The sequence below is a fragment of the Phyllosticta capitalensis genome, assembly GCF_038381095.1.
Source record: "Phyllosticta capitalensis strain CBS 128856 chromosome Unknown BKA78scaffold_10, whole genome shotgun sequence".
NCBI lineage: Eukaryota > Fungi > Ascomycota > Dothideomycetes > Botryosphaeriales > Phyllostictaceae > Phyllosticta > Phyllosticta capitalensis.
Window position 1 is genome coordinate 1798902 of NW_027117448.1, and position 25338 is coordinate 1824239.

Consider the following 25338-nt stretch of genomic DNA (forward strand, 5'->3'; position numbering starts at 1 on the left):
TCGAGGCTGGTGTAGAGTTCAGTTGGCGATGGTGTTGAAGATGGAGAGTGACAATGTGAGGATACGTAAGGAAATGTCTCTTGGTTGGCTGCGTCAGCTCCTGCGCCATCCAAGTCGACCATCAGCCCCGCCTGCGCCATCGCCATCGCCATCACTTGACAACCTCAGCATCGCCCCCTTCTTCTCCTCGTATCTCTCTCCCCTTCCCTCCCCCTACTTCTCCTTCTTTTCTTCTTCTCCGTCCTCCCGACTGCAGGCCTGTCGAACCGAGCGTCTCAAACACCAACCAACATAGCCGGCGTCATCCCCGTCTAGCCTCCCCGGCCCGCTGTCATCGAATTCATCCTCGAGCCCGCATCTGCACGCCTGCACCGCCTCGGCTCTGTTAAACTACAAACACCACGACGAACCGCCTCTCACGGGCTGAAGAGCGCTCTCCTCCCTGACTCGCCCCCCAGTCGTGCCGCATTCCTCGCGCGCGTCACCAGGGTTCTTCCTCGTTCGCCCTCCAACCCTCCCACCGCATCGCTCGCGCGAAACCAATGTCTTGCCTCGATCTTTACTCCTCTTCTTCCTCACTCTGATTCCAACTCCTACCTGTCATGTCGGGCCCCTATCGCTTTCCCCCAGAGCGTGTCACATCGCCTCTGTGAGCCTCTCACAAATCACCCTCATGCCCAAATGCTGATGATGCGCGCAGAGACCAGCGGCCCGTCAACCACTTCCCGTCGGGACAGCCCAACTTCAAGGCCAATGTAAACCGAAACAAGACCCGGAAATGGGTCGAGGCCAAGCCCTACAGCTACGACGGGGACGACTGGGGCGATTATGACGAGGACGACGAGTATGGCGTGTCTTCGCATGCCTCCCAGGCTCCCCAGGCTCCCACTGGCCTGCGCCAAAGAGGCCAGAGCATTGAAAAGGGCTCTCGCAGCTTCACAGACCCGCAGAGAGTGGAGCGGCGCAATTCGTTTGAATACGGCGACGACAAGAGGGCCTTTTCTTCGGGTGGCCCCATGGACTTGCCGCCAATCGATACTTCTGTTCAAGGTGGCTCCGGAAAACCAAAATCAAGTGTAAGCTCGCTGTCTCCCCAGCAGGGTGCTGCTTCAGCCCAAAGTCGAGGTTCAGTCTTGAGCTGGGGTGCGGCATCTACAAGGAGCGACTCATCAGCTTTCCAGGACCCTCAGACACGTCGCGACTTTGAACAATCCGCACTCCCCCCTCCCTTGCAGACGCGCGCCACGGCTCCCACGAGCGCGCCGGACACACCCCTCGGCGGACGACCAAGAACGGGCAGCCTGGCTCCTGAAGCCACGATGCCGTCTGCTGTCTCTGAAAACTCGACCCCCATCGCCGAGCGCCAGCGCGCACCCAGCAATCCGAACAAACCCCTTCCCTTTGTTCGTCCTGCGGATATATACAAGCGCGCAGTGGAGGGAGCCGGTGGAGGAAGTGGACCAGGTGATGCAAAGAGCCCGCACGAGCACTTGCCGGGCTTTGAAGTCACCAAACCGCCGGGACAGCCTGGTGGGGTCACAAGTCCCTCGTTGCCACAGGTCCACTCGGGATCCACATTCGGTGACGAGTTTTGGGACTCGACCAAGGAGGTTGACGCGCCGGCAGACTCTGGCGCCAACCAAGGCGAGCTGCAGCATCAGCCGTCGTCTGGATTCCGTTCCGCCGTCAGAGCTGCCTTTGAGCGCAAGGACGACAATTCTGTTCCTCCCACGCCCATCTCAAAGTCCAATTCCCTCTCCACGTCCGGGTGCAACGTTTCGAGGAGCAACACGGATAGCACTGCTGGGATTAGTCCAATCATGAGTGGGGTGCCGGGCGGTGGGCTGCCGAGTTTGAGGACAGACACGTCGACCCCTGCAATCGCAGAGGAGCCCAGCCCTAGTCCAAGGTCTGCATCTGGCACCATCCAACCTTTCGACCCATCTCAGAAGCCATCGACCTCGACCCATTCCAGGAACCCGTCTGGAGGCACCTTGCCTGGCGTCAGCACCCCAACAGCCCGACAAGGTTTTGCGACTCCCAGCTCCAACCACAGTCCCGCCAGGTCGCCCGCCGTTGAACCCGCCAGGCCAGTCGCAGCGCCAGCGTCGGCCGAAATGTCTGCCGACTATGGCGCGCGCGAGGCTGATCTCGCGTCGCCATCGTCAAAGAGCAGCAAGTTCAACTCTGGTCTCGAAGAGCTCCAAGCGCAGGCCACCTTTTTGGATTCGCATCGCAGCCCAGGTCCCGATTCGCCAGTCTCGCGCGCCGAGTCGCCAACAAAGGGTCGGGTGCGCGACCTCGCTGGCAAGCTGAACGAGAAGATTGCCGACTCCAGACGCAACTCCACCCAGTCGACAACGTCGCAAAAGAGCAACGACTCCAAGTCGTCTCGACCTTCGTCCCCAACCAAGGCTGAGCGGCCCCAGGCCGAGCGGGAAATCAGTTTCAGGCCCAAGATTCCAGGTACCTGGGAGTCGTACAACACCACTCCAGGCCAGAGCTCACCCGAAAAGGAAAAGCCCGAGCCCCCAGTCAAAATGTCCAGGGAAACAACAGCGTCGAGTTTCGACCTCGCCCCCACCACTGCGAAGCAGCAGCTCGACTATAAAGAGCCTGTTGACCCAATCAAGAACCCGACGGGTGCGCTTGCTGCGACTGGTGCGGCGCTTGGCGAATCCATCAGGTCGGCGCTTTCGCCAGGCGAACGCTCGGCTGCGTCGTCTTCCGAAGACGTGAGCAAGGCGGACGACGGCCGGGAGCCGCGAGCTGTTGGTGATGTTTGGCTGCGCCCGTTGCATGTTGACAGGACCGCGACGTCCACGACAGCTGAAACCGACTTTACCTCACAGTCAAAAGACACTCATTTGGGCGACTCTCCCATCGACGCGCCTGCCCCACTGAGGTCTTCCAGAAGCCCTTCGACTCAACCCGAAGCCCGAACTCCTCTTCCCCGCAGCAAGACGATCAAGGACGTGGAGAGTGAGGCGCTGGAGCAGGAGATTATGAAGCGATTGAGCAACCCGAGCCTTGGAAGCTTGAGCGTGGAACCCTACAACCGTGCGGGCTCGGGCCTTTCCAAGGAACTCGACAATGGCGGTGAAGATGATGTTCAGTCCCTGCATACTGGCCTCTCCGTACACGACGCCACCATCCGACCTGTCGAGCCGTCTCCATTCTCGTCACCAGAGCGAGACGACCCCCGGCCCAGCGGGTTCCTGACGAAGCGCTTCAGCTGGGAGAACTCGAGCGCTGGAAACAGCGCCCACCAAACGCCATCGAAACTTTTGGGAAGCAGTGAGAACCTCAAGTCGATCGACGATTCGGGTCGGTCTTCCGATGGGCTCCAGCTCGTCAACCCCGAGCCAGAATCATCCCCATCACCTGAGCCGGTGGAGCTCGAGGCCCCTGCGGCTCCGAATCAACCACTCGATGCCGACGCGTGGCGCGCACAGTCCACGGCCGTCGATCCCGCCGCAACCTTAGGTGAACGTTCGACTTCGGTTTCCCAAACACTGGCATCTTCTGGAGGGGGTGAGCAGTCGCGCATTCCGCTTTTCCGCGAGATTCTCGCCCTCAAGTCCTCCCACGAGCGCATCTCCAAGTTCAACCAGACGCGCGAATCGTTTGCATCCATGGACACGGGCCTCAGAGCCTGGGTCGCAATGACGCTGGACAGGAAGCCCGAGCACGCTGAGCTGGCGACCTTGCCGAGGAACCCACCCAAATCCATGTCGGTCAACTCGGGCAGCATCCGTGGACATAAACATGGCCCCTCGCTCTCTCACATTGCCACCGGCCTGCGCAAGACCAGCCAAACCGCCAATTCCGAGTCTGCCGTCGCTGGACCTTCTGGTGGCGCAGCAGGCTCAAGCGCAGCCTCTGGTGCAAACCGGGAGAAGATGCAGGCCAAGGGCAAGGACTTGCTCAAAGGCGCCGGTGTCCTTGGTGGAAAGGGCATGAAGGAGGCCAAGGGATTGTTCGCCAAAGGACGAAGCCGGTTCGGACGTGGCGAGAGCAAGGTAGATTGAAAATTTCCTTTTCTTTGCGAGTCTTCTTCCCTATACCCTTATCGTCTGGTTTCTGCGGCGGTCCATGCAATCGATGGTGGTGGCATTCCCTCTTGGCTTTTCACACGGTTGTCATGATTTTTCTAGTTGGCGGTCTCCTGTATTGTGTACTCTGTAGTTTCTAATTTTACTGGTTTTGTCGCCGCCACATCGATTGCCATGCTCGCTGGTGGAACAGTGTTGATGTATTCTGTGTGCAAGCAGGCCCTACGCGATGCCAACCCACCCTCTACTACCACCACCGCTCCCACTTCCGTCGTTGGCAGCAGGAAGAGCTCCATCTTCTCGAACAGTGCCGTGCCATCGCGCCCCGTCTCTTCGCACACTCCCCTTCCCCCAGTGGCTGGCAGCAGCGACTCCCTCCCACCTGTAGGTGATGCTACCCCGCTCCCTGACGAAAAACAGGACCAGAAGAAGCGGAAACGATTTTCAGCCGCGATTAGCCGGATCGCTCATGGACGAAGCGGAGCCCGGCCGATGAGCATGGCTGCAGAAATTCCGACAGTCGACAAGGGCAAACGAGTCGCTTCGCCACTGCCGCCTGTCGAAGACACGCAGAGGCCTGTTAGCGTGGCGTTGGACGGTTTGAATCAGGAGCCTCTACCCAATGGGCATGCAGAAGAGATTCAGGACGAAGCTGAAAAGGACGACGGCGCGGACAAAAGCAAAGGCAAACGGCCCGTCGCCGAACCTGAGATGGTGGGTTTGGACAGCGTTTTGAACGGCGACTCCAAACCACCGGCAGCGGCTAGTCCCAGCCCACCTGAAGCAGACCGCTCCCGCTCCCTCTCGAGCATGGACTCTGAAGAAGACCCGTTCGCGCGCATCCCCTCGCGCCCCATCAGCTGTCGCGATCGCAGTCGAAGCCGCGGCGCATCCGCCTTTACCTCTCCAGCTGCTTCGCGCCCGGTCAGCGGCGGCGCGTTTGTTCCCCCCGAGGAGTGGGACATACTCCCCACGCTGTGGAATAGCGGCCACGCGACGCCAGGAGGCGAACGCACCCCCCAGACCGACCGCCACATGCTGCCCAGCCAGCGCAGCTTGGAGCGCTTGCGGCGCAACTCGAGTCCGCAGGTCCTTCAACACCAAAACCTCCGCTCGTCCAGCCTCTTATCCAACAAGAGAAGCCTCGCTGAGCTTCCTGAAACTCCGGAGCGCGAGCCAAGCGACCAGCTTATTGAACGTCTTGGTGTGCTGCCGAGCCCAAGTATCGAGCCGATGAATTGGCCCGAGGAGAAGCAGAGGCGCAAGACGGTCGGCGCTGATCAAAGGCTGGAGAGGGTGGTCGAGAGCGTCGTCCGCCATAGCGCGTCGCTCAGTTCGCGAGAGCTCAAGGGCGAAGGCGATGTTGCTAAAAAGGCGTCAAAGATTCGCGAGGATGCCGAAGCACCCACCCTCCAGCCCGGCTTCCAGGACGACAAGATACGCAGCGGGACTCTATCATCGCGGCCATCCTTTGTCCGAGATAAGCGCTCCACCCCGTCGCTGCGGGGCGCTGCGTCCCGCGGTGGCTCCATCCGCACGCGAGCCTCTATCTCGTCGCTTCTGCCTATTCCTCTGGACGAGGTCGCCCGCCGGAGCTTGGCAAGAGAGGAGGAGGGGGCTGACGCCGATGAAGCCGAAGTTACCACAAACGGCAAAGTGGCCGAAGAATTTGTGGAAACACGAGAGCTGCCGGACAGTGATAGGGCTGTGAGGCAAAAGACTGTTTCTCCCGTTAGATCGGTGGCCGAGGAGGGGACCGATACTTCTGCTGGTGCGCCACTGTCTCCTGGCCTGTCTTTCCACACTGCGGCATCTGAGCACGAGGAAGAGCCTTTAGAGCTGCAGAAGGACGCCGTTGAAGAGCCTGCATCATCTGCCTCGCAAAAGGAGACTGCAAAGCCTCCAGTCATGGACGCACCTCAAGAATCCCCGCCTGGGCCTTCTCCGCAACCAGGACAAGGCAATGAATGGCTGGTACCTCGCACGCGCAAGCAGCGCAACGATCCTCGCCAGGGATCGCATGGCATGGCATCTCCTGTTGCCGGATTGGTCGATGCCAGCCATCCGCGGTTCCAAAAATCGGCGCCGGGCGTCATGGAGTACAGAGCTTCCCAGGGCGAACCTCCAATGCCGCAGCGATTCTTGTCGCCGCCTCCTGGCGTGGTGGAATATGGCTCGCAACAGGGCCGCCGCGGCCCTCCCCAGGCCTTTCAGCCGTTTGTGGAAGACCAACGCTCTTCGACGACGCAGGAGATTGCCAAGGAGTTTGATCCTAGGGCCTACACTCCAGAATTCACGTTGCCTGGGGTAGGCCCGCCGGACATGAGCAGGTCCGACACAAAGCGCAAGTCGTTCCTCGGCGTTGGTATCCCGGGCAGCAAGCACTCGACACCTCCCAGCGGATCTTCTGTCGAGCGCATCAACGAACGCATCAACCCGCGGGACCTGGATCTTGGACAGCGCAAGTTTTCGTACCAGTCCAGCAATGACGAGAGAGAGAGGGATGTGCCCTCTGAGCCACCACCCGTGAGGCGCGGATCCAGAGTCTTCTCGCCTTTTCGCAGAGCCTCTGTTGCCAACGATACACCAGCAGAGTCCCAAGGCACCACGTCACGGTCTGGCTCTGCTCTCGGCGTTGCCAGTCTCGTGCCCCCATCCACTGCCAGTCCTCCCATGAGTGGACCGTCGGTGGGCCCCAGCCCAAACAAAAAGGGACGCAACGTCCTGCAGCGCAACCATTCCGTGGCCGTCACGCCGTCGTCGCCAGAGAAGAAGGAAAAGACCAAGCGGCGCGGCTCCATCTTTGGGAGCATCTTCGGCCGCTCCGCTTCAACAACGGCCGCCAAAGAAAAGGGCGAAAAGAAGTCGCGCAGGCCCGAGGGCAAGCGCCTGTCCAAAATGCCGGCCGTGACAGAGACGCGCGTGATTGACGAGCCCGTGAGCGACGGTGGCGTGCGGCCCAGCCAAGGCCAGCCGTTTGCAGACGTCCCCGAGATTCCGCTGCATCTTCAGAAGAGCAGCGAGAGTGCGTCGCGCATCTACCACAAGGAGCCATCCCTCCCCAACGTCAACCCCTCTGTTGACCTCCTTCGCCACAAGGCTCTCAAGACTCCCCCGCCGCCGCAGAGCTACTACGTTCCCTCGGGCCCGGATTTCGATGGCCAGGCTCCGCTCGATGCCCCTGATGCTCGCCAACCTGCAAATCGAAGCAGATACTATCAGCCGCAGGGTCCGGCTACTCAGTCCACCACGCCTCCTCGACCCCAACCACCATCTCGCGTCTCCACTCAATACGCCCCGCCCCCGCCAAACGTGCCACCAACGCAGCCGTACATGATGGCGCGCCAAAACACATCTCCCGAGTTCAACGGCTTTGCGGGCTTCGCCGGCATGCATGCGTCCCCGCCCGGTGGCCGCATTGCGTCGCCCCCGAGCAGAGAGTGGAGTAGAAGCCGCGGCCCGGATCCTGCTTTGCCGGTTGTTAGTTATATGCCGTCGCGACCTAGTTCGGCGAATGCTATGGGTTATGAGAGACCTAGTTCGGCCAACGCTATGGGCTACTCGAGACAGCAGAGCAAGACGCCGCCGACGACTGCCAGCCCGCGGCCTGATCCGTTTACCGCGCAGCGCATCTTTTATGAGCAGCAGAAGCAGCAGCAGCAGGCGGTGGTTGACCAGGAGACGGCCAGCAGGAACGGCAGTATCGGGGAGGCCACGCACTATGTGCCTGGTCCGCCGACGCATGGGGAGCAGCGCGATATGCAACACTACGCTCCCACCCCCGGCGAACATCCCGCCAATGACCAACATTACGCACCGACTCCTCCGCCTCCCGGCATGGCACCGCAACAGCAACAGCGCCCCTACCAGCTCAGTCTTCCGCCCAACACCTCTCCTCCGGCAGAGCAGTATACCCGCTCGACCCCCCGCTTCGACTCGGACAACTACCGCCCCTACCCTCATCCTCACCCCTATTCCAACGGCAGGATGGGCTCCGCTCCGCCCACGGCCGTGGCGTATGCTCCGCCGCCCCCGCCGCCGACGCGGACGCAGTCGAATCACGTCGGCGGCGGCAGGATGCATCTCCCGCCGCCTGCGCGTAGCTATACCGATCAGGTCATTTATCAGACGTATGGGAATGGGCACCCCGCGCACTCCACCAGCTACCAACCCACACACTCCACCCACCCCACCGCCCGCCGCCGCTCCTCCAGCGGCCATCGCCCCGGTCCCGAAGCGTACGTCCCCTATCGCGGCAGCGCCGTGTACGATTTCCCGGACGACGACGCCACGTACAATGACGGCGACTTTGGCGATAAACGGGATAGTAGGGGAAGTGGAAGGTGGCCTGGCTTTGGCATTGCTAATGCCGAGGCGCAGGCGCAGGCGGAGGCGTATGGCGATGCGAGGGTGTCGGCTGTAAGGGCGCAGAGCAGGAGTCGCAGTAGGAGTATGGGTGGGAGTGGAAACGGAAGCGCGAGGGGTGCTGGTGGTGGGGGGAGCAGGAGTCGCAGTCGTGGCCGGGCTGGCATGGCCGGGAGGGGTCAGGGCACGACGAATGGCGAGCGCAGCGCCGGGCCCGAGGGCCGCAAGAGCTTGACGCAGAGTCAACCGCCGCGCGACGAGCCGGTCAAGATGATGGGGAGTAGCTATCCCGGCATGGAGTGGCATCCCGGTGTCGGCTGGGATGGGCAGTAGTGATGTAGGCGCGGCGGTTGGTGGTTCTCCTCTTTTCTCTTTTCTTTTCTTTCTCTTTTCCCTTTCCCTTTGAACGTCCTTGTAATTCTTGCTCTCTTTCTTCCTCTCCTCCTTCTCCAGCGCCAGTGCGCGTAGCGTTGATCGCACGCCCACGGGCTTTTAATCACTTTTTCCGGCATTCATTCTCTGATCCGTCTGTCGTTCAGCAACATAGCGATGGTTCGTCTGGTTGGTGGATTGGTTGGGCATGCACGCATGCATTGAGCGCTTCTTTCGCTGTTGATGATTTTCGGCCCCTGTCATCTGTTTAATACTGTTTGTCCCTTTGTCTTGTTTTTACACAGACGTCTTCGCGAGAGAGAGAAACGGTAGCGTCTGGTTTTGTTTGTCTTTTGTCATGGCCGTGGATTGTGATAGATTGCCTGGGCGTCTTGCGCATTTGTTGGTTGCGAGCTTGTCAACGTACAGAGATTGTTTTGGTGAAAGGACCTGGACCTGGAGCTGGAGTTTGTCTATACATGTAGCTAGGAGTAGGTAGGGCTTGTAGTATAGCAAGTAGCAGCAGCCAAGACAGACGCCAGACGGCGCGTGGAATAATGCGAACTACTTAATCCAATCCCTGCAGAGCCTTGCAGTGATTATTCGCTGTTTGTAAAAGAGCTGTGTGTGTATGTCAACTCCAAGTCCACCGCATGTGGCGAGGCTCAGGAGCAGAACACTTATCATAGCACGCAAAGACGAATCAGAATTCGGATCGCAGCCGAAGTGTGCGGCGGTGGAGCGAGGCAGGTAGCAGGTTTCCCGTTAAGCGGGCCGGGATCCAGGGTTCACGGCAGTTGGAGAGGCTCAAAATCTCAAGAATCGGCAATTGTGTCCGTCCAATTTAAGCTTATCTGCGTTGTCTTAAAGCCACGCCCCCGAAGTGCCGATGGTCGTGAACGTCGTTCTGATGTCCATTGAAGCCCCGTCAAAATAAAAACAAGAAGAGAAAACTGCTCCAATTAAACCCCGTCGTTGAATTCAAAGTATTTTGTCCACCTCTGCAAGCCGAGTCAGTCTCTTGATGGTCTCGCAAGTATCTCATCCTTCACTGACCGTGTCATACGGGCGCGCAGAATTGACGAATCGCAAGTCAGTTCCGACGCGGATTTTGTTCTGCGGGTCGTGGTTGATTGTCGAGGCGTGGATCTGGACGCGTGGTTAGCAGCAAGTTCCCCAGCCTCCAAGCAGACGTACAGAATGCGGTTGGTGGAGCACAGCGTCGCCCGCCTCGTAGTCGGTCAGCAGCCACTTGGCGCCATGTTCACGACCAAAGCCCTTGGGCCCTTCGGCCAGGAAGCCCGTCGACATCATGTTTCTGTTGAAGGCGTACTTGGCCTCTTCCTCGGTCAGCCCGCTCGATTTGGCCTTTTCGGTGAATTCGTCTTCGATTCGTTGCCCGACGTTGTGGCCTGCAAGTGTCAAGTGTCAGTTGACGCCAACAACGGGACGAGTTTTTCCTGCCTACCGTCTTCCATGTAGATCAAGCCTCCACCCTGGACGCTGACATCGCCCATGGGAACCCACGCCGTCACTGACGTAGGCTCGCCGTAGCGGAGGAAGATTTGGTCGTAGTGCACGCCGATGGCCTTGTTCCCTGGCGTGTTGTTCCGCAGCAGCGTCCGCTTCAGCGACAGCGTGTCGCCGCCCCATCCCGTCAACTTGCTGACAAAATCGTACAGCGCCGGGTGCTTTGCAAACTCCTCGCAGTACCACGGCTCGGTGTGCTGCTTCAACGCCAAGTCGACAAAGAGCTCGGCCTGGTCACCGCCCGGACGGTCGTTGCCTCCAACAGCTCCCGCTCCGATTCCTGGGTACCCGAGCGGGTCTTTGGCGTCGTCGAAGATGCCGTCGACGGGCTTGGTTCCCGGCTTGAGGACGCCGCTGGGTGCGAGACCTTTGAAGTAGCTTTCCCGCGCTTTCAAGACATCTTCTCGTGGAATGAGACCTTTCATGAAGATGTAGCCGTCTTCCTTGTACCGTCTCCGCAGCTCTTCAATGGGTTCTGAGGGATATGATTTTTTCAAGGGGGCAATGTCTGACGGTTCGAGGGGGCCGTCGTTGACAAAGAGTTTAGCGCCGGCCAAGCTTTCTTCGACTTCTGGGGATGCAGCGTGGGGCATTGTTGCGATGTTTGTAGAATGGGAAATCTGATGGTGCCATTTTGGTGAAAAATCCCATTGCATTTATATCGTCCACTCTCAATCCGGTTGCATCACAGTCGCCAAATGGTCCGGATGGGTTGCCGGATCCAAACGATTCGAGGCAAAAGGTCCGCAGCGGGCTTGGCCCACCCCGCAAAACAGACCCGCAGCGTGGCGGAGCGGCGAGCCGGAAACGGAACCCGAGAAGCGCGATATTGCCCTTTCGGGCGTCAAGCTCTCCCCGCACTACGCGCGGGCGGGGATGCCTCGAGCGGATTAAAAGCAGCAACTCTGCCCTCTGTCAACTCATCAACTTCGTTCCTTCTTGGAAATATCCGACCGCCCATAGGCCAAACCTCCCGCGCCCGTGTTGCCTGTCGCCATGGAACTGTAGCAACTACCAAAAATGTCGTGGTGGGTCGCACGACTGATGGCAAACTGTTCCGCCTGCTAACGCGACTGTTTAGCATCAGCTGCCGGACCCGTCATCACAAGTGTACGAGGGGCTTGCCGGAACTGCCGCTGTCCTGTTTGACTGACGCCTCTGCCGCAGGTGACGAAAAGCGACCACGGTGTTCACGGTGCGAGCAGGCTGACCAGCAATGCGTGCGGGAACCACGCCGCCGCTGGCGGCATTTCAATGCTCCTTACCGGTCCGTCAAGGAGCAACGATGGCTCCCAATCCCACCGCAGAGTGCGTCATCATCCCGGCCCTGATAGGACATTGCTGACGTTTTGCAGTTGATTTTGTAAACGAGACGGAAGACCTGATCCAAGATTACTCTAATGGAGCAGATTTGAGCAGCAACGTGTTTGGCACCGCCCACTCCAAGACGCCTCCTGGTCATCGCGGCTCTCTGGCCAGCATTCTCGTCGCCCCGCAGATTGATGCCCCTTTGCCAAGCATCAGCGATTCGTCTGCTTCCTCCCAGGCGGGCACGGTGCTGACGACGAGTCCGTCCGTCCAATCAGCCGTGCCCTCGGAGCAGTTCAGCATCATCACGCCCAATCCCATGCCCCCTCCCTCCTTCGTCGATGGGAGCCACGACATTGACTTTCGCCCGTCTACGCAGTCCAAGAGGGCCGACGCCGACTGGCCGCTCGCTGTCGAAGGTGAGGCTTTCCTGATGCGGAACTATATTGATATTGTATCCTCTTTTGTAAGTTGTCTCCACCGGGAATGCGGATTCCGATACCGAGACTGACTGACCCCGGATTGACTGCAGCTGGACTTTACGTCGCCGTACCCCTACTTTAGATATGACGTGCCGCAGCGCTCCCGCACCAGCTGCACCCTGGCCAATGCCATCTTTGCCCTCTCTGCGCGGCACCTCGCTTACACGCAGGGCTACGACCCCCTTGTTGCAGACCAGTACTATTCGGCATGTCTGGACCATCTCATCCCGGCCCTCAGCAATGAGGATGCCGCTCTGGATGACAGCCTCTTGACGGCCACGATACTGCTCCGCATGCTCGAGGAGATGGACGGTACGTTACCCTCGGTCCAAATCTTCCTTCACTCACACCTCTTCAGTCGACATTGTCGGCTCCGACTCGCACGGCCATCTGACGGGCACGGCGGCCCTGATTCGCGCCGCCGAGGAGCAGCTCGCCGCCAACAAGACGCCAGTGACGCCGGTCCCGCGGGGCCTCCGCCAGGCCGCCTACTGGATCGCCTTCCGCCAGGAGATCTACATGTCGCTGCAGACGCACCGGCCCATCACGCTGTCGGCGCGCATGTGCGGGTTCGACGAGGCGCACGACTGGTGCGAGGCCCCCGAGTGGGTATGGGCGCAGCGCGCCATCGCCCACTGTGGGGATGCGCTGGCGTTTGCATTTGGCGGGGGAGGCGGCGGAGGTGCGGTTGGGCGTGGAGATTCGGCGGCGAGGGCAAAGGGCCAGGAGCGCTGGAGCCAGCTCATTGAGGATAATGCGACGTGGAATCGCAAGCGTCCGCCGTCGTTTGATCCGTTTTTTGGAAGAGTCCCCAGCTTGGAAGATCCGGAGCAGCCTCCTGAGCCCGTCTTTCCAGGCGTGAGGGTCATGGGGAACTGGCAGGGTGAGTTTATCTGTCGAAGTCGTTCCATTCTCTTCCTCGCCACCAGCCTGCACTGACACCCACCAGTCCTGGGCTACGGCTACAACATCCTGTCCCGACTGGTCCTGCTAGTCCACGACCCATCGATCCCCAAGCTGGGCCCCAGCCGCAAGGCCAGCGTGGCGGCCGTGGATAAGAAGCTGCGCCGCGACGTGCGCACGCTGTGCAGCATCGCCAACTCGCACATTGACCACGGGCCGGCCAACATCATTGCGCTGGTTGCCGTTAGCATGTGTAAGACGCTCTCTCCCCGCACTCGTCACAACTGACACATACAGGCGGCGACCGCTTCACGCATCCCCCGCACCAGCGCGCCCTCCACGACCTCCTGACGCGCGTGCACCGGCTGCATGGCTGGCCGGTCCAGGAAGCGCGGTCACAGCTTGAAGAGGCGTGGGGATGGAGCACGCCGGCGTTGTACGGCCCGCAGAGTGCGCATGCACAAGCGACGGCGCAGGTCGGCGCGCAAGGAGTTGGACGAGGCCACGGGAGTGGCATCGCAGTGGGCCAAGGGGACGGCCTGTTGGGTGCGGCTGCCGTGCCTGCTGCGAGAGGGCGCGAGACCGAGGGCGAAAGCAGTGGGCTGGTGGGTGGCGCGAGGTGATGGCACGCTGCCAGCAGTCACTCTTGTTGTGGGTCGCGGCAGCAAAGGAGAGAAGAAGATACCAGACTACTTGGGCCGTAAGGACGCTTCGAGAAGCGTTGGGAGAAGATCGCGACATCGACCACCTCGACTGTCCGCACCAGGAGCATCCGTCGTCTTGTTTGGATGAGAAGATGGTAAACATCGAGCAACCGACACAGAGAGCCGATCACGCCGTGTCTCGCACCCCATATCGACTCATCCTGCCAACTTCTTGGACGAGCGAGGGACTGTCTGTCCCACGACATCTGTCTGGGAAAAGGTACGGGATTGATGCGAGTCCGCCTGCATGGCTGCAGCTTCGCCTCTCTTCCGTGAGGTGACTGTGCCATGGCGTGATTTGTGGAATTTGGGTGGTTGGAGACTGCTGGAGAAAGCCAGAGGTCTGGTGGACACATCTGTCAGGCAGAGATATGGAGAACTCGATTGGTATGGTCGCAAGTGGATGGACTGTATTGATGACGAGGATGGGGCAGCAAAAGTTTCGAAAGATTTTGGTTTCTACTGGGCTGGAATATAGAAAGGCGGATGGTTGGATAAGGAGGAGGGTCGGGTTTGTCTTTTGTGCTCTGTAATTGATGAGTCGGCACCACGTGCAACTTCAAGGGAGCGCTTTTCGACATTCGCGCGTTGTGGTTTGATCTGCAAGAGTCGAGAACGAAACTTTTGGCTCTGATGACTTGGAGTAGAATTGAGAAGATGCTTGACTTTTCCTCCCTCCAGTCTAGATGCGTGCTCAGTTATAGACATGTAGATACGCACCTGCCTCGTTCCCCTTTCTCCCCCATCCACTTACAACTCATCCCTCTTCCTCAAACCCGCCATGGTCGCATTCCTCAACCTAAACAGGCCGACACTGTGCCTCTCCACCTCCACCTCCCACACGCCGCCCGCCTCCAACCGCCCGACCTTCTTGCCAAACAGCGCCGGATGCTCCTGGCTCAGGCCCTCGGCATAGCTCAACGCCGTCGCATTGTACCGCGTCACGCTGGTACTGTTGGCACCAACCGCCGTGGCATTCCCCGCAATGACGGCCGCCGCCTCGTCGTCGCTCATCCGGTTGGCCCACAGGTCGTACACGTCGTAGGGGGTGCTGAGCTCGGGCGCCGGGACGTAGGTGCCGGCGGTGGCCTGGTCGAGGAAGATTTCCTCGGCGGTGGCGCGCATGACGCGCGAGCTGTTGCCGGCGTTAAGCAGCGCGATGACCGTGTCGTCGTTGTCCATGACGCGCGTCCACAGCGCGATTTCGCCCTGCCCGTCGTCGTCGACGTCGTCGCTCAGCACCTCGCGCCACTTGCGCACGCCCGCCGTCCCCGTCGCGTCTTGGTTCAGCGCGATGACGGCCGGGTTGGACAGGATGGAGAGATGCGAGGGGGAGAGGGACGGGATGTTGGTGCCCATGAGCAGCGGCGAGGAGAGCAGCGCCCACATGCTGAAGTGCACAATGTATTCCGAGTCTGGGTGCTGTTAGCGGGCTGTTGTGGCAATTGTGTGTGAGAACTCACCCGTCTGGCCCCCGTTGCCCACCTCCAACATGTCCATGTCGTTGAACGCGCCGGGCTGGCTGCGGCTCACAATTGGCGCCATCTTGTTGAGGATGTTCATGACCGAGCAGTGGTATCCCGGCCACGTGCACGGCGTCTCGGTGCACGGACACCTTGCGTCGGGTCGCTGGAAGCTGTCGAAGATGTCGCCGCTCATGCGGTAGCTGTTGCTGATGGTGTAGGCCCAGTCGTACGGGTCGTCGTTGCCCCAATTGCACAGCGCGTAGACAATCGGACGGCCGGTGTTGTTCAGCGCCTTGGACATGACGTTGTAGCGGTTGAAGCTGATTTGCGGCGTTCCCGACTGCCCCTGGTTGTAGCAGTTGTCGTACCTGTGGTGCAAGAGGGATTAGCACAGGGAGTCAAACTTTGTTGTTGAGTCAGGGATGCGCACTTGAGGTAGTCGACGCCCCAGCTCGCAAAGATATCCGCATCCTTCTGCTCGTAGCCCAGACTGCCCGGGTAGCGGCCGCACGTAAAGACGCCGGCGGAGCTGTACATGCCAAACTTCATGCCCAGCTCGTGGATCTTGTCGGCCACGTGCTTCATGCCGTTGGGAAACTTGACGGGGTCGTGCACCAGGTACCCGGACTCGTTGCGCCCAATGGACCAGCAGTCGTCCAGCACCACGTAGTCGTAGCCCAGGTCGCGCAGGCCAAAGTTGACCATGGCGTCGGCGGTTTCGAGGAGGAGCTCCTCCGACACGTCGCACCCGAACGCGTTCCAGTTGTCCCAGCCCATCTGCGGGACCAGGTTGAGCCCGTTGTAGGAGCTGGCGCCGGGGATGACGACGTCGCCGTCCTTGGTGATGTAGGCCGAGGCCGGCATGGCCAGTAGGCCAGCTGCCAGTGCGAGGCGCATCGCCGACGATGATGCTGAGAAGGAGGGCATCTTTTTGACGAGGGGTCCACAGAGTCCAATGGCGCACAGGGAGGACCTCTGCGGTGGTGGCTCTCGGCCAGTCTTTTAAAGCGAGGCGCGAGCATTTCAGTTTTATCCGCATGACCTGCAGCATGACAAGAGTGGTTCCGGTTCGGAGAGGTCCAGGTCGGTCAGTCAGCTACAGCCTACAGAGTCGGAGCCATGTTGTGGATGGGTAATCTTGGCGCGGATGGCATGACCAGGGCCCCATGGTTGGCGCTTTTCTGTGAGGCACAGTTTTTCAGTGTTGTGACGTAGGTCGTTGTTGTTGGGGTTGTGCGGGGTGTGAGAGCTGAAGGTCCATGACGCGACCAATTGGACTGGCAGTGTCTCATAGAGACCAACTTGTAGAGAAATTGATTCTCCTTGGCCTCTCTGTCTCTTCTCTGTGTCCACCCTCATCCCTTGGCGGCAGCGGTGAAGTGTTGGTTCCTGTTGAGCGACTTTGCATCGGTCTTGTGTCCCCGCAAAATCGAAATTTCCCCGCGTTGGCGTCCGATGCGCTAGTCCGCATCCCGCCTGCTCGGTCCGATTGTGCCCCGGGCTTCGGGAGTGTCCGAGTCCGGGTTTCTCGCTTCGGGCTTCTTCTTCGATCAGATTTCTTCGATTTGGGATGACCAGGGTATGGCTGGGACGAAAAGTCGATTCCTGCAAAAAATGCTTGGCGCAAGGCTGTTGTCCAAATTACTCAATCAATATATGTACACAGGAGCATTCAACCAAATTGACTTTGAGCTCGCTCAACTTCCGTCCCTCGCCGGCTGCAATCTGATTCTTCTCTGCATCCCATCCTCTGCTCGTGAATACCTCACCATGCGGGCTGCAGCCCACTTGGACAGTGAGGCGTTGGGCAGGCTTTGTAGCACGCCCATGGCCCGAATGTCTTCTTGCAAGCCTTCGCCGCAGTCCACCACCAGCCTCAACGGGTCCATCTGCCGAAAGGTTTTGGCACTCCACGTGCGAGCCGTGTACAAGGCCATGCTGGTCGTGAGCAGAGCGGCGATCAGACATGCAGACAGCCCGATGAACAGCACTGCGGGTACATACGTGATTTTATACACGTCAGTATTTACCAAGGCACTGGAGTTGTACCATTTCGAAGGCATCGACTCGGGAGAGTCGGCCGGGTCATAATACGTTCTCATAGGAATCAACGTATAGTGGTCGTAGGGAAAGTCGATCGATTTTTCCCCCGACAAGGTAACTTCATGCACGATCCTTTCCACTTCGCCAGAAGCGTAGAGGAAGTTGTTTGCAAGCTGAACAAAGTCGGTACCATTATCGCACGTGACTAATTCCGTCTCGCTCACAGAGCAATTTGTGACTCCAGCTGTCCTGGCGAGGGCAGGGCCGATTCCGGGAAGCGTCGAACCAGGCGCGCGGTAGTTGAGATTTGTTTGCCATTGCGAAAGCAGACTAGGAATCTGTTTTTGCTCCGTGAAATTCCATCCAGAAGAATCCACTTGCCACAGACTATCGTAAAGTGTGAGGTTAAGGACGCTCTCCCGACGGAAGAGGCTGCACCTTATGCCCCAGTACGACATGACCTCTTTGGTGCCACTGAAGCCACTAGGCGTCATGTTCTGGGCCTGGGGCTCGATGATCCCATAGGGTGTTGGGATGGAACCGCCGCTGAGATTGAAGGATGTCAAGTAGCCCAGGAATACTTCAGTGTTGTTCAGGTTGAATCCGGCATATTGGTACACATCGTTCATGCTGGTCTGGATCTCGCCGATTCCTCCTGGGTAGTAAGCCTGGAACTCGGCGTCTTCGTAGAATGCACTGATGACTGTGGTCTCAGTCCCCATTTGACTGACGGTGATCATATTTGGCTGCGTTGTAAGGCATTGGACCGTAATGAAAATGGCTGGCACGCCGATCAAGTGGTTGATGGATGGATCAGCAAGGCTCATAGAAGACCTTGTTGCATTGGGACGAGAGTACCCCATTTCATCGTACGGGCCATCGTGCCAAAGTTTTGCCGGTAGTGTCGTTGACGCGGCGAGAAAGTTTAGTCCAGTAAAAAGCCCGGTTATTTGGCTCGCCAAATCCGATTGCTTTTTCATACTGAAAGAGTCCAAGTTGATGGCATTGCTCCCCGGCGCATAAGAGACCTCGTTGAGATGTTCATCGGAGAGCAAACGCAAAGAGACTGCATTTTCTTTCGTCAATATGACAGGGACTGCTGCGTACGCAATGACGTTGGTCCAAGCGCTTTTTGCAATGGCAGAGAACAGCACGAGGGTCCCGAACATCAATAGTCTCCACGTTCTTCCCTGTAGAAGCGTCCAAATGAGCCAGGGATCGTAGCTACCTCCACTCGAGATGCTTGCTCCCACCAGACTCGCGAGTGGAACACCTCGCCTTCCCGAGTCGAGCTCGTTGACCACGGAGACCCTGGCACTGGTGAACCAGACATAATTGAGGCCCGCCATCATCATAGGTGCGACGAGAGCGCTGAATGCGATGTCCACTGCCTTGGCTTCCGATTGGCTGAAGGAGCCTCCAAGAACTTGACCCGTGACTGTCGAATTGGCGGCGGAGTAATCGCCGTTGTATGCCAACTTGAAACCGTATTTGAACCAGACTCCAAGGACAGGGAATACCAAAAGTCCAGATAGCGCGACGAGGACAGTTAAGATCTTCCATCTTTTGGTGTGGTGTTTTTTGTGGCCGAGGAATGAATCGGCCCAGCTTCTGCTCAGTCGACGCGCATCGTCCTCTGAGCGTTTCAGGGTTTTCTCATCCAGGAGCATCGACGACGGGGCAGCATATTTCTCCGGATCCGGTTTGCTGGTACTCATTTTGTGTTGCAAGAAGTGAAGGAGTTGTTGGCGGAGAAGATTGTTCTCAACGACATTGGCCGGAAAGATTCTCCTATGAACCTCTACAGAGCACTGCTGATTACGCTAATTTTGTTCCTGAAACCGCCCTGAGGCTGATGGCAGCGGAGGGTTCCGCCATGGTGAAGAGCTGTAGAAGTATCGACGGAACGATGAAGCCCGTGATGTCCAAGAGTGCAAGGCATTTTTTCAATTCTCATCGTAACCTGCCAGAAGACGTTGATCCTCGGATAAAAGAGATTCTTTCTGATAGCTCGGTGATTGTTCAATGGCCTGTGGATGGTTAGTTGGGGCGCATTCTAAAATCAGTAACGCAGTTGCCAGGGCAGGTAAAGAGTAAGCCATACTAACGGACGGTTCCAGGAAGAATGAGCAAGCCTCGCTTGTAGTAGCGCCACCCAAGGGGCAAATGCGCCACAACTTGTAGGATCCTCAACGAGCTCGAGGGGAAACTGCCACAGTTGGACTCAAAAGACCGGGTGGTTGACGCTCCGTGTAGCTGTCCCTTTTCAAGCTCAAACGTCCAAGTCTTCAGTCGATTGAATGCCCTATGTTCTCACACATCTTGACTCGGTGCCACTCAACAGACAACCTCGTCGTTGAGACCGTGGCGGAGTCAAAACAGGCGCGACAGGTTGACCAGCGGCATGACGAGCTTGTCAGAAGACGGCGCGCACAGTGGTGAGGACGATGCTCAGTTGTCGCAATCATGATGTCCAATTTTTTCTCCCTTACTGTCGGAAACCAGCTGTGTGCCGAGCAATTCATCGTGGCAGCGATGCAGACTTGGTTGTCCTTATATCCATTCTTTTCGTGACACTCCTTAATGCAAGATCAAGACAGGAGCAACCACCAACAAATTGACGATGAGTAGACTCGAAAAAACATCAGAACGACACCACAACTGAAAGAGGTTTCGGGTGTAGGACTTGAAGTCCACATTGGGAGCATTCAAGCGTGTCGCCCATTGCTTTCGACGCAGTGTCGCAGTAGGTAGCCGGCCGGTTTTGCCACGCCTGTGGCTCAATCAAGCATTCTCGGCAGTGCGCAGTCACCCCAACACCTCACCGTCACCTCTCCTCTCCATCGCAGTACTGCAGCACGGCAGGGTTTCCGTCATTTGGTGGAAAATTGCCGGATGCATCATTGAGATCCACACGGCAGTGAGCCGTCCTTAATGCAACTTCAATCATGCAATTTGGCTGTCACGCAAGCCTTGCGGCGTCTGGATGCTGAGGAGGCGTTGATGACAGGTGGTTGGTGGCCGCATGCAGCTTGTGTGGCGCTGCAAGGCCAAACTAGCCGGCGCTATGGATTGGCGACAATTTGGAGATGTTGCTGCTGAGGAGTGTGGAAGGGCAGTGCCTCTGGGTGACTGATGGACGCTGAGTCTGCTTCTCGACAATGCTGGTGTTGAAGCTGGGGAGACAACGATTATGTCGTGGTGTGGGAGTCTGCAGGCAGTGGATTGTCCCGACTTGACCCCCATTTTGACGAAGAGGGCAAGAGCAATCCTTAGCCGCTGCCACACGCGCGCTAGCCAGATCCGTCACACGCATCGCGGCATCTCAGCTTCTCGCGCAATGAAAGGTGGGTGATTGCGTAGACACTCGCTCGCGGCACGCGATGAGAGAGGGAAGTTTGGCTCGGGCTGGCCCTGTAGGGTCCATGAGCTCAACTAGCCAGTGTTCGTAATTGAGGCCACGACAGTTCGTTCGCCTGCCTCTCTCCCTTTGTTTCGCGTTTTGTGCATCATTCTTCTTCGCCTGCTGCTTGTCGAGCGAGCGTCATTTGATTCATAATGCGCGGGGCCCTGCTGTGGTTTCCGCTGCTAATCCTTCAACCACTGACCACCTTGGCCGCTTCATCTGGCTCGGACTCCTCAAGCACAAACTCGACCGCTGCCCTCGATACCTTTTTGTCAATACCAAAATGCGGAGTAGGTGGCAGCAAGGATGTGCTCCAATGAAGAGCTTTGGCTAACGGACTGCAGCAAACGTGTCTGACGAGAGGGGTGGAGTTGAAGACGGACTGTGATCTCACCAACACAGCATGTCTCTGCGCTTCAAAAGCGCTCGAGGAGTGGTTGGTTGACTGTCTGTTGGACAACTGCACCGTCAAAGATTCTTTGAGTCAGTATCAACACACAGACGCGAAGAATTCGTGCTGACTTGCCTAGCAACCAAGCGCATCACCGCAAAAGCTTGCGACTTGCCTGTCCGAGATATCGGATACATAATGAGCTGGACTGGTGGAGTGGGTGGACTGGTGGCTACGGTCATGGTGGCACTTCGAGTGTTGTATCGAATGCCGTTTCTTGGAGGAAGCTTCTGGCTCGATGATCTTTGTATCCTACTTCTTCTTGTAAGTCGGAATTCGGAAAACATCTGTGATTTCTGCTTACCCACATTCAAGTTCTCTCTAATACCTCTTTCTGTCCTTTCGTTTGCCAGTAAGACTCTACTCTCTTCGCCTGGAAAGTTGACGAGTAACACAGCCCAGTAAACCACTTTGGCCTAGGCCGCGACGTTTGGACCGTCTCTTTTCCGCATATTACAGACGTACTACACATAACTTACTGGGTCGAGATTGTCTACACGCTCTGCCTATACTTTGTCAAAACCTCGATCCTCCTCTTTTACCTGCGAATCTTCCCGGATGAACGCTTTCGGCGCTGGCTCTACTTCAGCCTTGTACTGTGCTTTTTGCACGGCGCGGGTTTTGGGTTGGCTGTCATATTCCAATGCCGGCCAATCAGCTACTCGTGGACCGGATGGACTGGTGAAGAGAAGGGAAAATGCATCAACGTCAACGTCATGTTCATGGTGAGCGCATACGTCCACATTTTCCTGGACCTGCTCGTACTGGTGCTGCCGCTGCCTCAACTAGCCAAGTTGACATTGAATCCGTGGAGGCGGGCTCGGGTCATGTTCATGTTCCTGGTGGGGTCGTTGTAAGTGTCTCCTTTGCTCGCTCCCTTTGTTGTTAGCTCTGACAAGTCGCAGCGCAACCATCGCCTCCTGCATTCGCATCCATCACATGAAGGTCCTGGGTCGATCGCATAACCCAACTTGGGACTATGTCCCCGTCGGCTACTGGTCCACCATCGAGGTAGACACGGCTACGGCCTGCGCGTGTCTTCCCGCCGTGCGCGCCCTGATTTACAAGGTCTTCTTTCCCCAAACCGCGAGCGACACACCTGAGGAGATGGATAGATCGAGATACACGATGCCTGGGTTGCCGAGAGATGAGTTGTTCAATGGAAAACAAGCCGCTGCGAACGACCGGAGAGACACGTGTACGGAGATGGGCGCCGGATTCGGCGAGCGGCCGAGTAACGGGGTGAGAAGAGACGAAGAAAACGAAATTCAGACGCATATCCAGAGGGTGGTAATTCGGCGCAAGGGAGATGAGAGTAGTGAAGTGGCAGTCTTGCCATTGGAAGAGTTTGACGAGGAGAGGAGCGACAAGTCGTCGAACTGGGGAGCAGCTGAAGGGAGCAGTCGGAAGGGTACGAGGAGTAGTGTGACGAGTATTTGTCGGTAGTTTGGCATTTGAAGCGACGAATTGAGTTCGTTTTGCCTGGGAATTGGGAAACGCTCCGTGCTCCCGGTTTGTCGATTGTGCGGACTTTTGGAGCTATCATGAAGAGTGTTTCTTGCGGAAAATCGACAGTTGCACTATTGACGATGGACAGTTGAGTGTTGATGTAAAAGCGAGGACAAGCACCCCGCGTCGTGTTCGTGTTTGGGTCGCGAGCGATGATGTCATGTCACACCAGCCTTCGGGACGCCGAAAACAACAACAAAAGCACTCGGCATCATCTACAAGTCATGACAACGCCTTCGTGGTTTGCCTCAGCCGCATGAGGACTCTTTTCCGATCGCCGCGCCGGATCTGTCCGCCCAGTCACTCGATCCGGGTCCCGCAGCCAGATCGATCTCAAGCTTGACTCTTTCTGGCCACTCTTCGTCCCTTGCCAACCAAAGTCATGACGCACTTTGCAGCTCCAAACTCGGTCAATCGCCTCTTCCGCTGTAAACAACCTCCCTGACAGCTGTCAACCGACGAGCGCGCGTCTGTCTCAAACGCATGAAACGATCAAACAAGCCGCTGCTGCCGACCACCATGCCCAAGGACGGGAGGAAGAAGGTGTTGGTTGTCGGGGCTGGTGCTGCAGGTCAGTCAACCTTCAGCGTATAATGTACAATACTAACTCCATCCACAGGCATGGCCTGCGCCCATCACCTCGCCGAGCATCGCGACAAGTTCGACGTGACCCTCATCGACAGCGTCGACTACTGCGGCGGACAAGCCTTTTCGATTCCTCTGGACAAGAACAAACATGGCGCAAGCTGGCTCAATCAAGGGGTTCAAGGCGGCAGCTACATCTTCCATCACACAATGACCATGTTTGCGCGCCAGGGCTACCAGGCGAATCCAGTCAAGTTGCAGGTCGCGTTTGGGAAGGACGACACTTTTTGGACCAACGTGTATCCCACCAAGCTCATTGAAAAATACCAAAAGGAGGTGCAGCGGTTCTTCAAGATGCTGGGTATAGTGAGGGCACTGGAGGTTCTGTTCGTGCTGCTGCCGATCAAATATCTCTTGAAAATCTTTCGGTTCTCTTACGAATTCGCCAACGTCGTCGCGCTGCCAATGGTCGCGCTCTTCCTCGGCACGGGCAACTACACTCCGGAGGTTCCCAGCGTTATTCTCGAGCGGCTTTGCACCAGTCCAACGTACGGCATGTGGTATCCTCCGGACAAGCACAGCATCATCAGCAACCTCCCGCCAATGGTAGTCTTTCCAAACTTTGGCGAGTTTTATGAGAATTGGCGAAAGAGCTTGGAGGCGAGAGGAGTGACGGTCAGACTCTCGACTGAATTGGTCGAGGTGGTCAAGAGGAATAAGAAAGGTGTCCAAGTGCGTCTGATGAAGCGAACGCCAGCAGAAGATGGGCACAATCCGTCCAGTGCGGAAGCACCTGAAGATCCTACCAGCAACGCTGACGCCAATGCGCCCAAGGAGGAGGAAGAGTTTGACGAAATCGTCATTTGCACACTGTAAGTGGACAGCCTTCCTCCAGCCGCATCTTCTGACAAGACAGCGCCGACACAACCAAACGACTGCTGGGCAAGACCGCCTCCCTGCGCGAGCGTTTTGTCCTCGGGTCCGCCAAGTTTGCCGACGACATTACGATCACGCACAACGACGCAGACTACATGCGCAAGCACTACCAAACCGACTTCGACCCTTCGACGGCAGTGCGCTCGCTGGCGGGCACCGACCAATCCTCGCGCGTCGACTTCGCCGCCTCGAACTTCCGCCCCATGTACCTCATCAAGCCGTACCCAGCCGACGTGTCCAAGATTGAAATGTGCTTCGACTGCACCAACTACCAGGCCCAATTTCCGCCATCGACGCCGTACGACTCACACGTCTTCCAGACAATCTTCCTCAACAAGGACCGCGACCGCGGGCTGTGGACGGACGACGAGATCGATCCGAGCAAGATTATTCGCAAGGACTGGTGGCATCAGCTCTGCCACGGCTGGACGCACTACGCAAAAGTTGTCCCGTGGCTGTGGGCGCTGCAGGGGCGCCGCCGCACGCGTTTCGCCGGATCGTGGACGCTAGTCAATGCGCACGAGACGGCTGTCATTTCTGGCATCGCGGCAGCCGTCGACTTGGGTGCTGCGTATCCCGAAGACCTAGAGCGCGACAGATGGGCCGTGCTGGCGTTTCGCTGCTACTACGCTCTGGTGTACGGAAAATGGTATCGCAGGAAGGCCAAGGAGCAAAAGGGCGAGGGCGAAGAGTGGGCAAGTGGCGTGTACGGCAGCGTCTACAAGGGACCGGGCGTCGTAGACGAAGAGAGGAAGATTTGGCGCAGCGAAGTCGAAAAGGGCCGCAGCTTGAGCGAGGAGGAGGTGAGCCGCATGCTGGGCTCTGACAACATGAAGCAAGCAGAGACGAGGGCTGATGACGCACCAAAAGTCCCAGCCGAGAGTTCCAATCCGACTACGAACGGGCAGAACAAGTCATCCATCGTCAATGGCAAAAGTGCCGGCCAGGACCGTGTGTCGGGGAAGAAAGACAGCGCCCAATTTCAGGACCGCGATCGAGATGATGCTGTCAGCAAGCTGCACGGCATCAAGGTCAACGGTAATGGGGCTCCGCCACGGCCAAGCGCACCTGTCGAGCAGTGGAGCTTTTACGGCGCCGAAGACGAATAGCGAGGGCATCTGGGAGTTTCTAACATTGGCATTGCGAGTCGCGCTAGTTCCATACCTGAATTTTGACGTCGCTTTTCACCAAAGGTGCTCGAGTGCTCCGTGTAATCATCCTGC

At 57.9% G+C, this 25338-nt stretch overlaps 8 protein-coding genes across 8 annotated transcripts; 5 read left to right on the forward strand and 3 right to left on the reverse strand.

Annotated features, from left to right (window-relative positions):
• The first annotated feature begins 154 nt into the window (after nucleotides 1-154).
• BKA78DRAFT_324399 (uncharacterized protein) lies at nucleotides 155-4218 on the forward strand. Its single transcript, XM_066889286.1, has 2 exons — nucleotides 155-649; nucleotides 701-4218. Exons 1-2 carry the CDS (start codon nucleotides 603-605, stop codon nucleotides 4029-4031), a joined length of 3378 nt encoding a protein of 1125 aa, XP_066740817.1. The 5' UTR covers nucleotides 155-602; the 3' UTR covers nucleotides 4032-4218.
• Nucleotides 3993-9055, forward strand: BKA78DRAFT_36402 (uncharacterized protein). Its single transcript, XM_066892505.1, has one exon. It carries the CDS (start codon nucleotides 4230-4232, stop codon nucleotides 8751-8753), a length of 4524 nt encoding a protein of 1507 aa, XP_066740818.1. The 5' UTR covers nucleotides 3993-4229; the 3' UTR covers nucleotides 8754-9055.
• A 699-nt stretch (nucleotides 9056-9754) lies between these two features.
• On the reverse strand, nucleotides 9755-10915 carry BKA78DRAFT_356296 (phytanoyl-CoA hydroxylase; the record flags this gene model as incomplete). Its single annotated transcript, XM_066892037.1, has 4 exons — nucleotides 9755-9793; nucleotides 9849-9941; nucleotides 9990-10204; nucleotides 10261-10915. The coding sequence occupies 4 exons, from the start codon at nucleotides 10913-10915 to the stop codon at nucleotides 9755-9757; spliced, it is 1002 nt and encodes a 333-aa protein (XP_066740819.1).
• Nucleotides 10916-11949: 1034 nt separating this feature from the next.
• On the forward strand, nucleotides 11950-13638 carry BKA78DRAFT_256263 (uncharacterized protein; the record flags this gene model as incomplete). Its single annotated transcript, XM_066885071.1, has 6 exons — nucleotides 11950-12096; nucleotides 12163-12424; nucleotides 12471-12799; nucleotides 12842-12995; nucleotides 13062-13268; nucleotides 13313-13638. 6 exons carry the CDS (start codon nucleotides 11950-11952, stop codon nucleotides 13636-13638), a joined length of 1425 nt encoding a protein of 474 aa, XP_066740820.1.
• An 831-nt stretch (nucleotides 13639-14469) lies between these two features.
• BKA78DRAFT_256936 (alpha-galactosidase) lies at nucleotides 14470-16049 on the reverse strand (the record flags this gene model as incomplete). Its single annotated transcript, XM_066885141.1, has 3 exons — nucleotides 14470-15134; nucleotides 15183-15553; nucleotides 15616-16049. 3 exons carry the CDS (start codon nucleotides 16047-16049, stop codon nucleotides 14470-14472), a joined length of 1470 nt encoding a protein of 489 aa, XP_066740821.1.
• An 827-nt stretch (nucleotides 16050-16876) lies between these two features.
• Nucleotides 16877-17915, reverse strand: BKA78DRAFT_324407 (uncharacterized protein). The gene has a single exon (XM_066889287.1). The coding sequence runs from the start codon at nucleotides 17855-17857 to the stop codon at nucleotides 16883-16885; it is 975 nt and encodes a 324-aa protein (XP_066740822.1). The 5' UTR covers nucleotides 17858-17915; the 3' UTR covers nucleotides 16877-16882.
• Nucleotides 17916-20984: 3069 nt separating this feature from the next.
• On the forward strand, nucleotides 20985-22147 carry BKA78DRAFT_240003 (uncharacterized protein; the record flags this gene model as incomplete). The annotated part of the gene is made up of 4 exons (XM_066883903.1): nucleotides 20985-21117; nucleotides 21165-21374; nucleotides 21488-21938; nucleotides 21991-22147. Coding segments are annotated over 4 exons (951 nt in total), but the record flags the coding sequence as incomplete, so codon positions are not given.
• Nucleotides 22148-23113: 966 nt separating this feature from the next.
• Nucleotides 23114-25224, forward strand: BKA78DRAFT_356301 (uncharacterized protein; the record flags this gene model as incomplete). Its single annotated transcript, XM_066892038.1, has 3 exons — nucleotides 23114-23165; nucleotides 23214-24051; nucleotides 24096-25224. The coding sequence occupies 3 exons, from the start codon at nucleotides 23114-23116 to the stop codon at nucleotides 25222-25224; spliced, it is 2019 nt and encodes a 672-aa protein (XP_066740824.1).
• Between the last annotated feature and the right edge of the window lie 114 nt (nucleotides 25225-25338).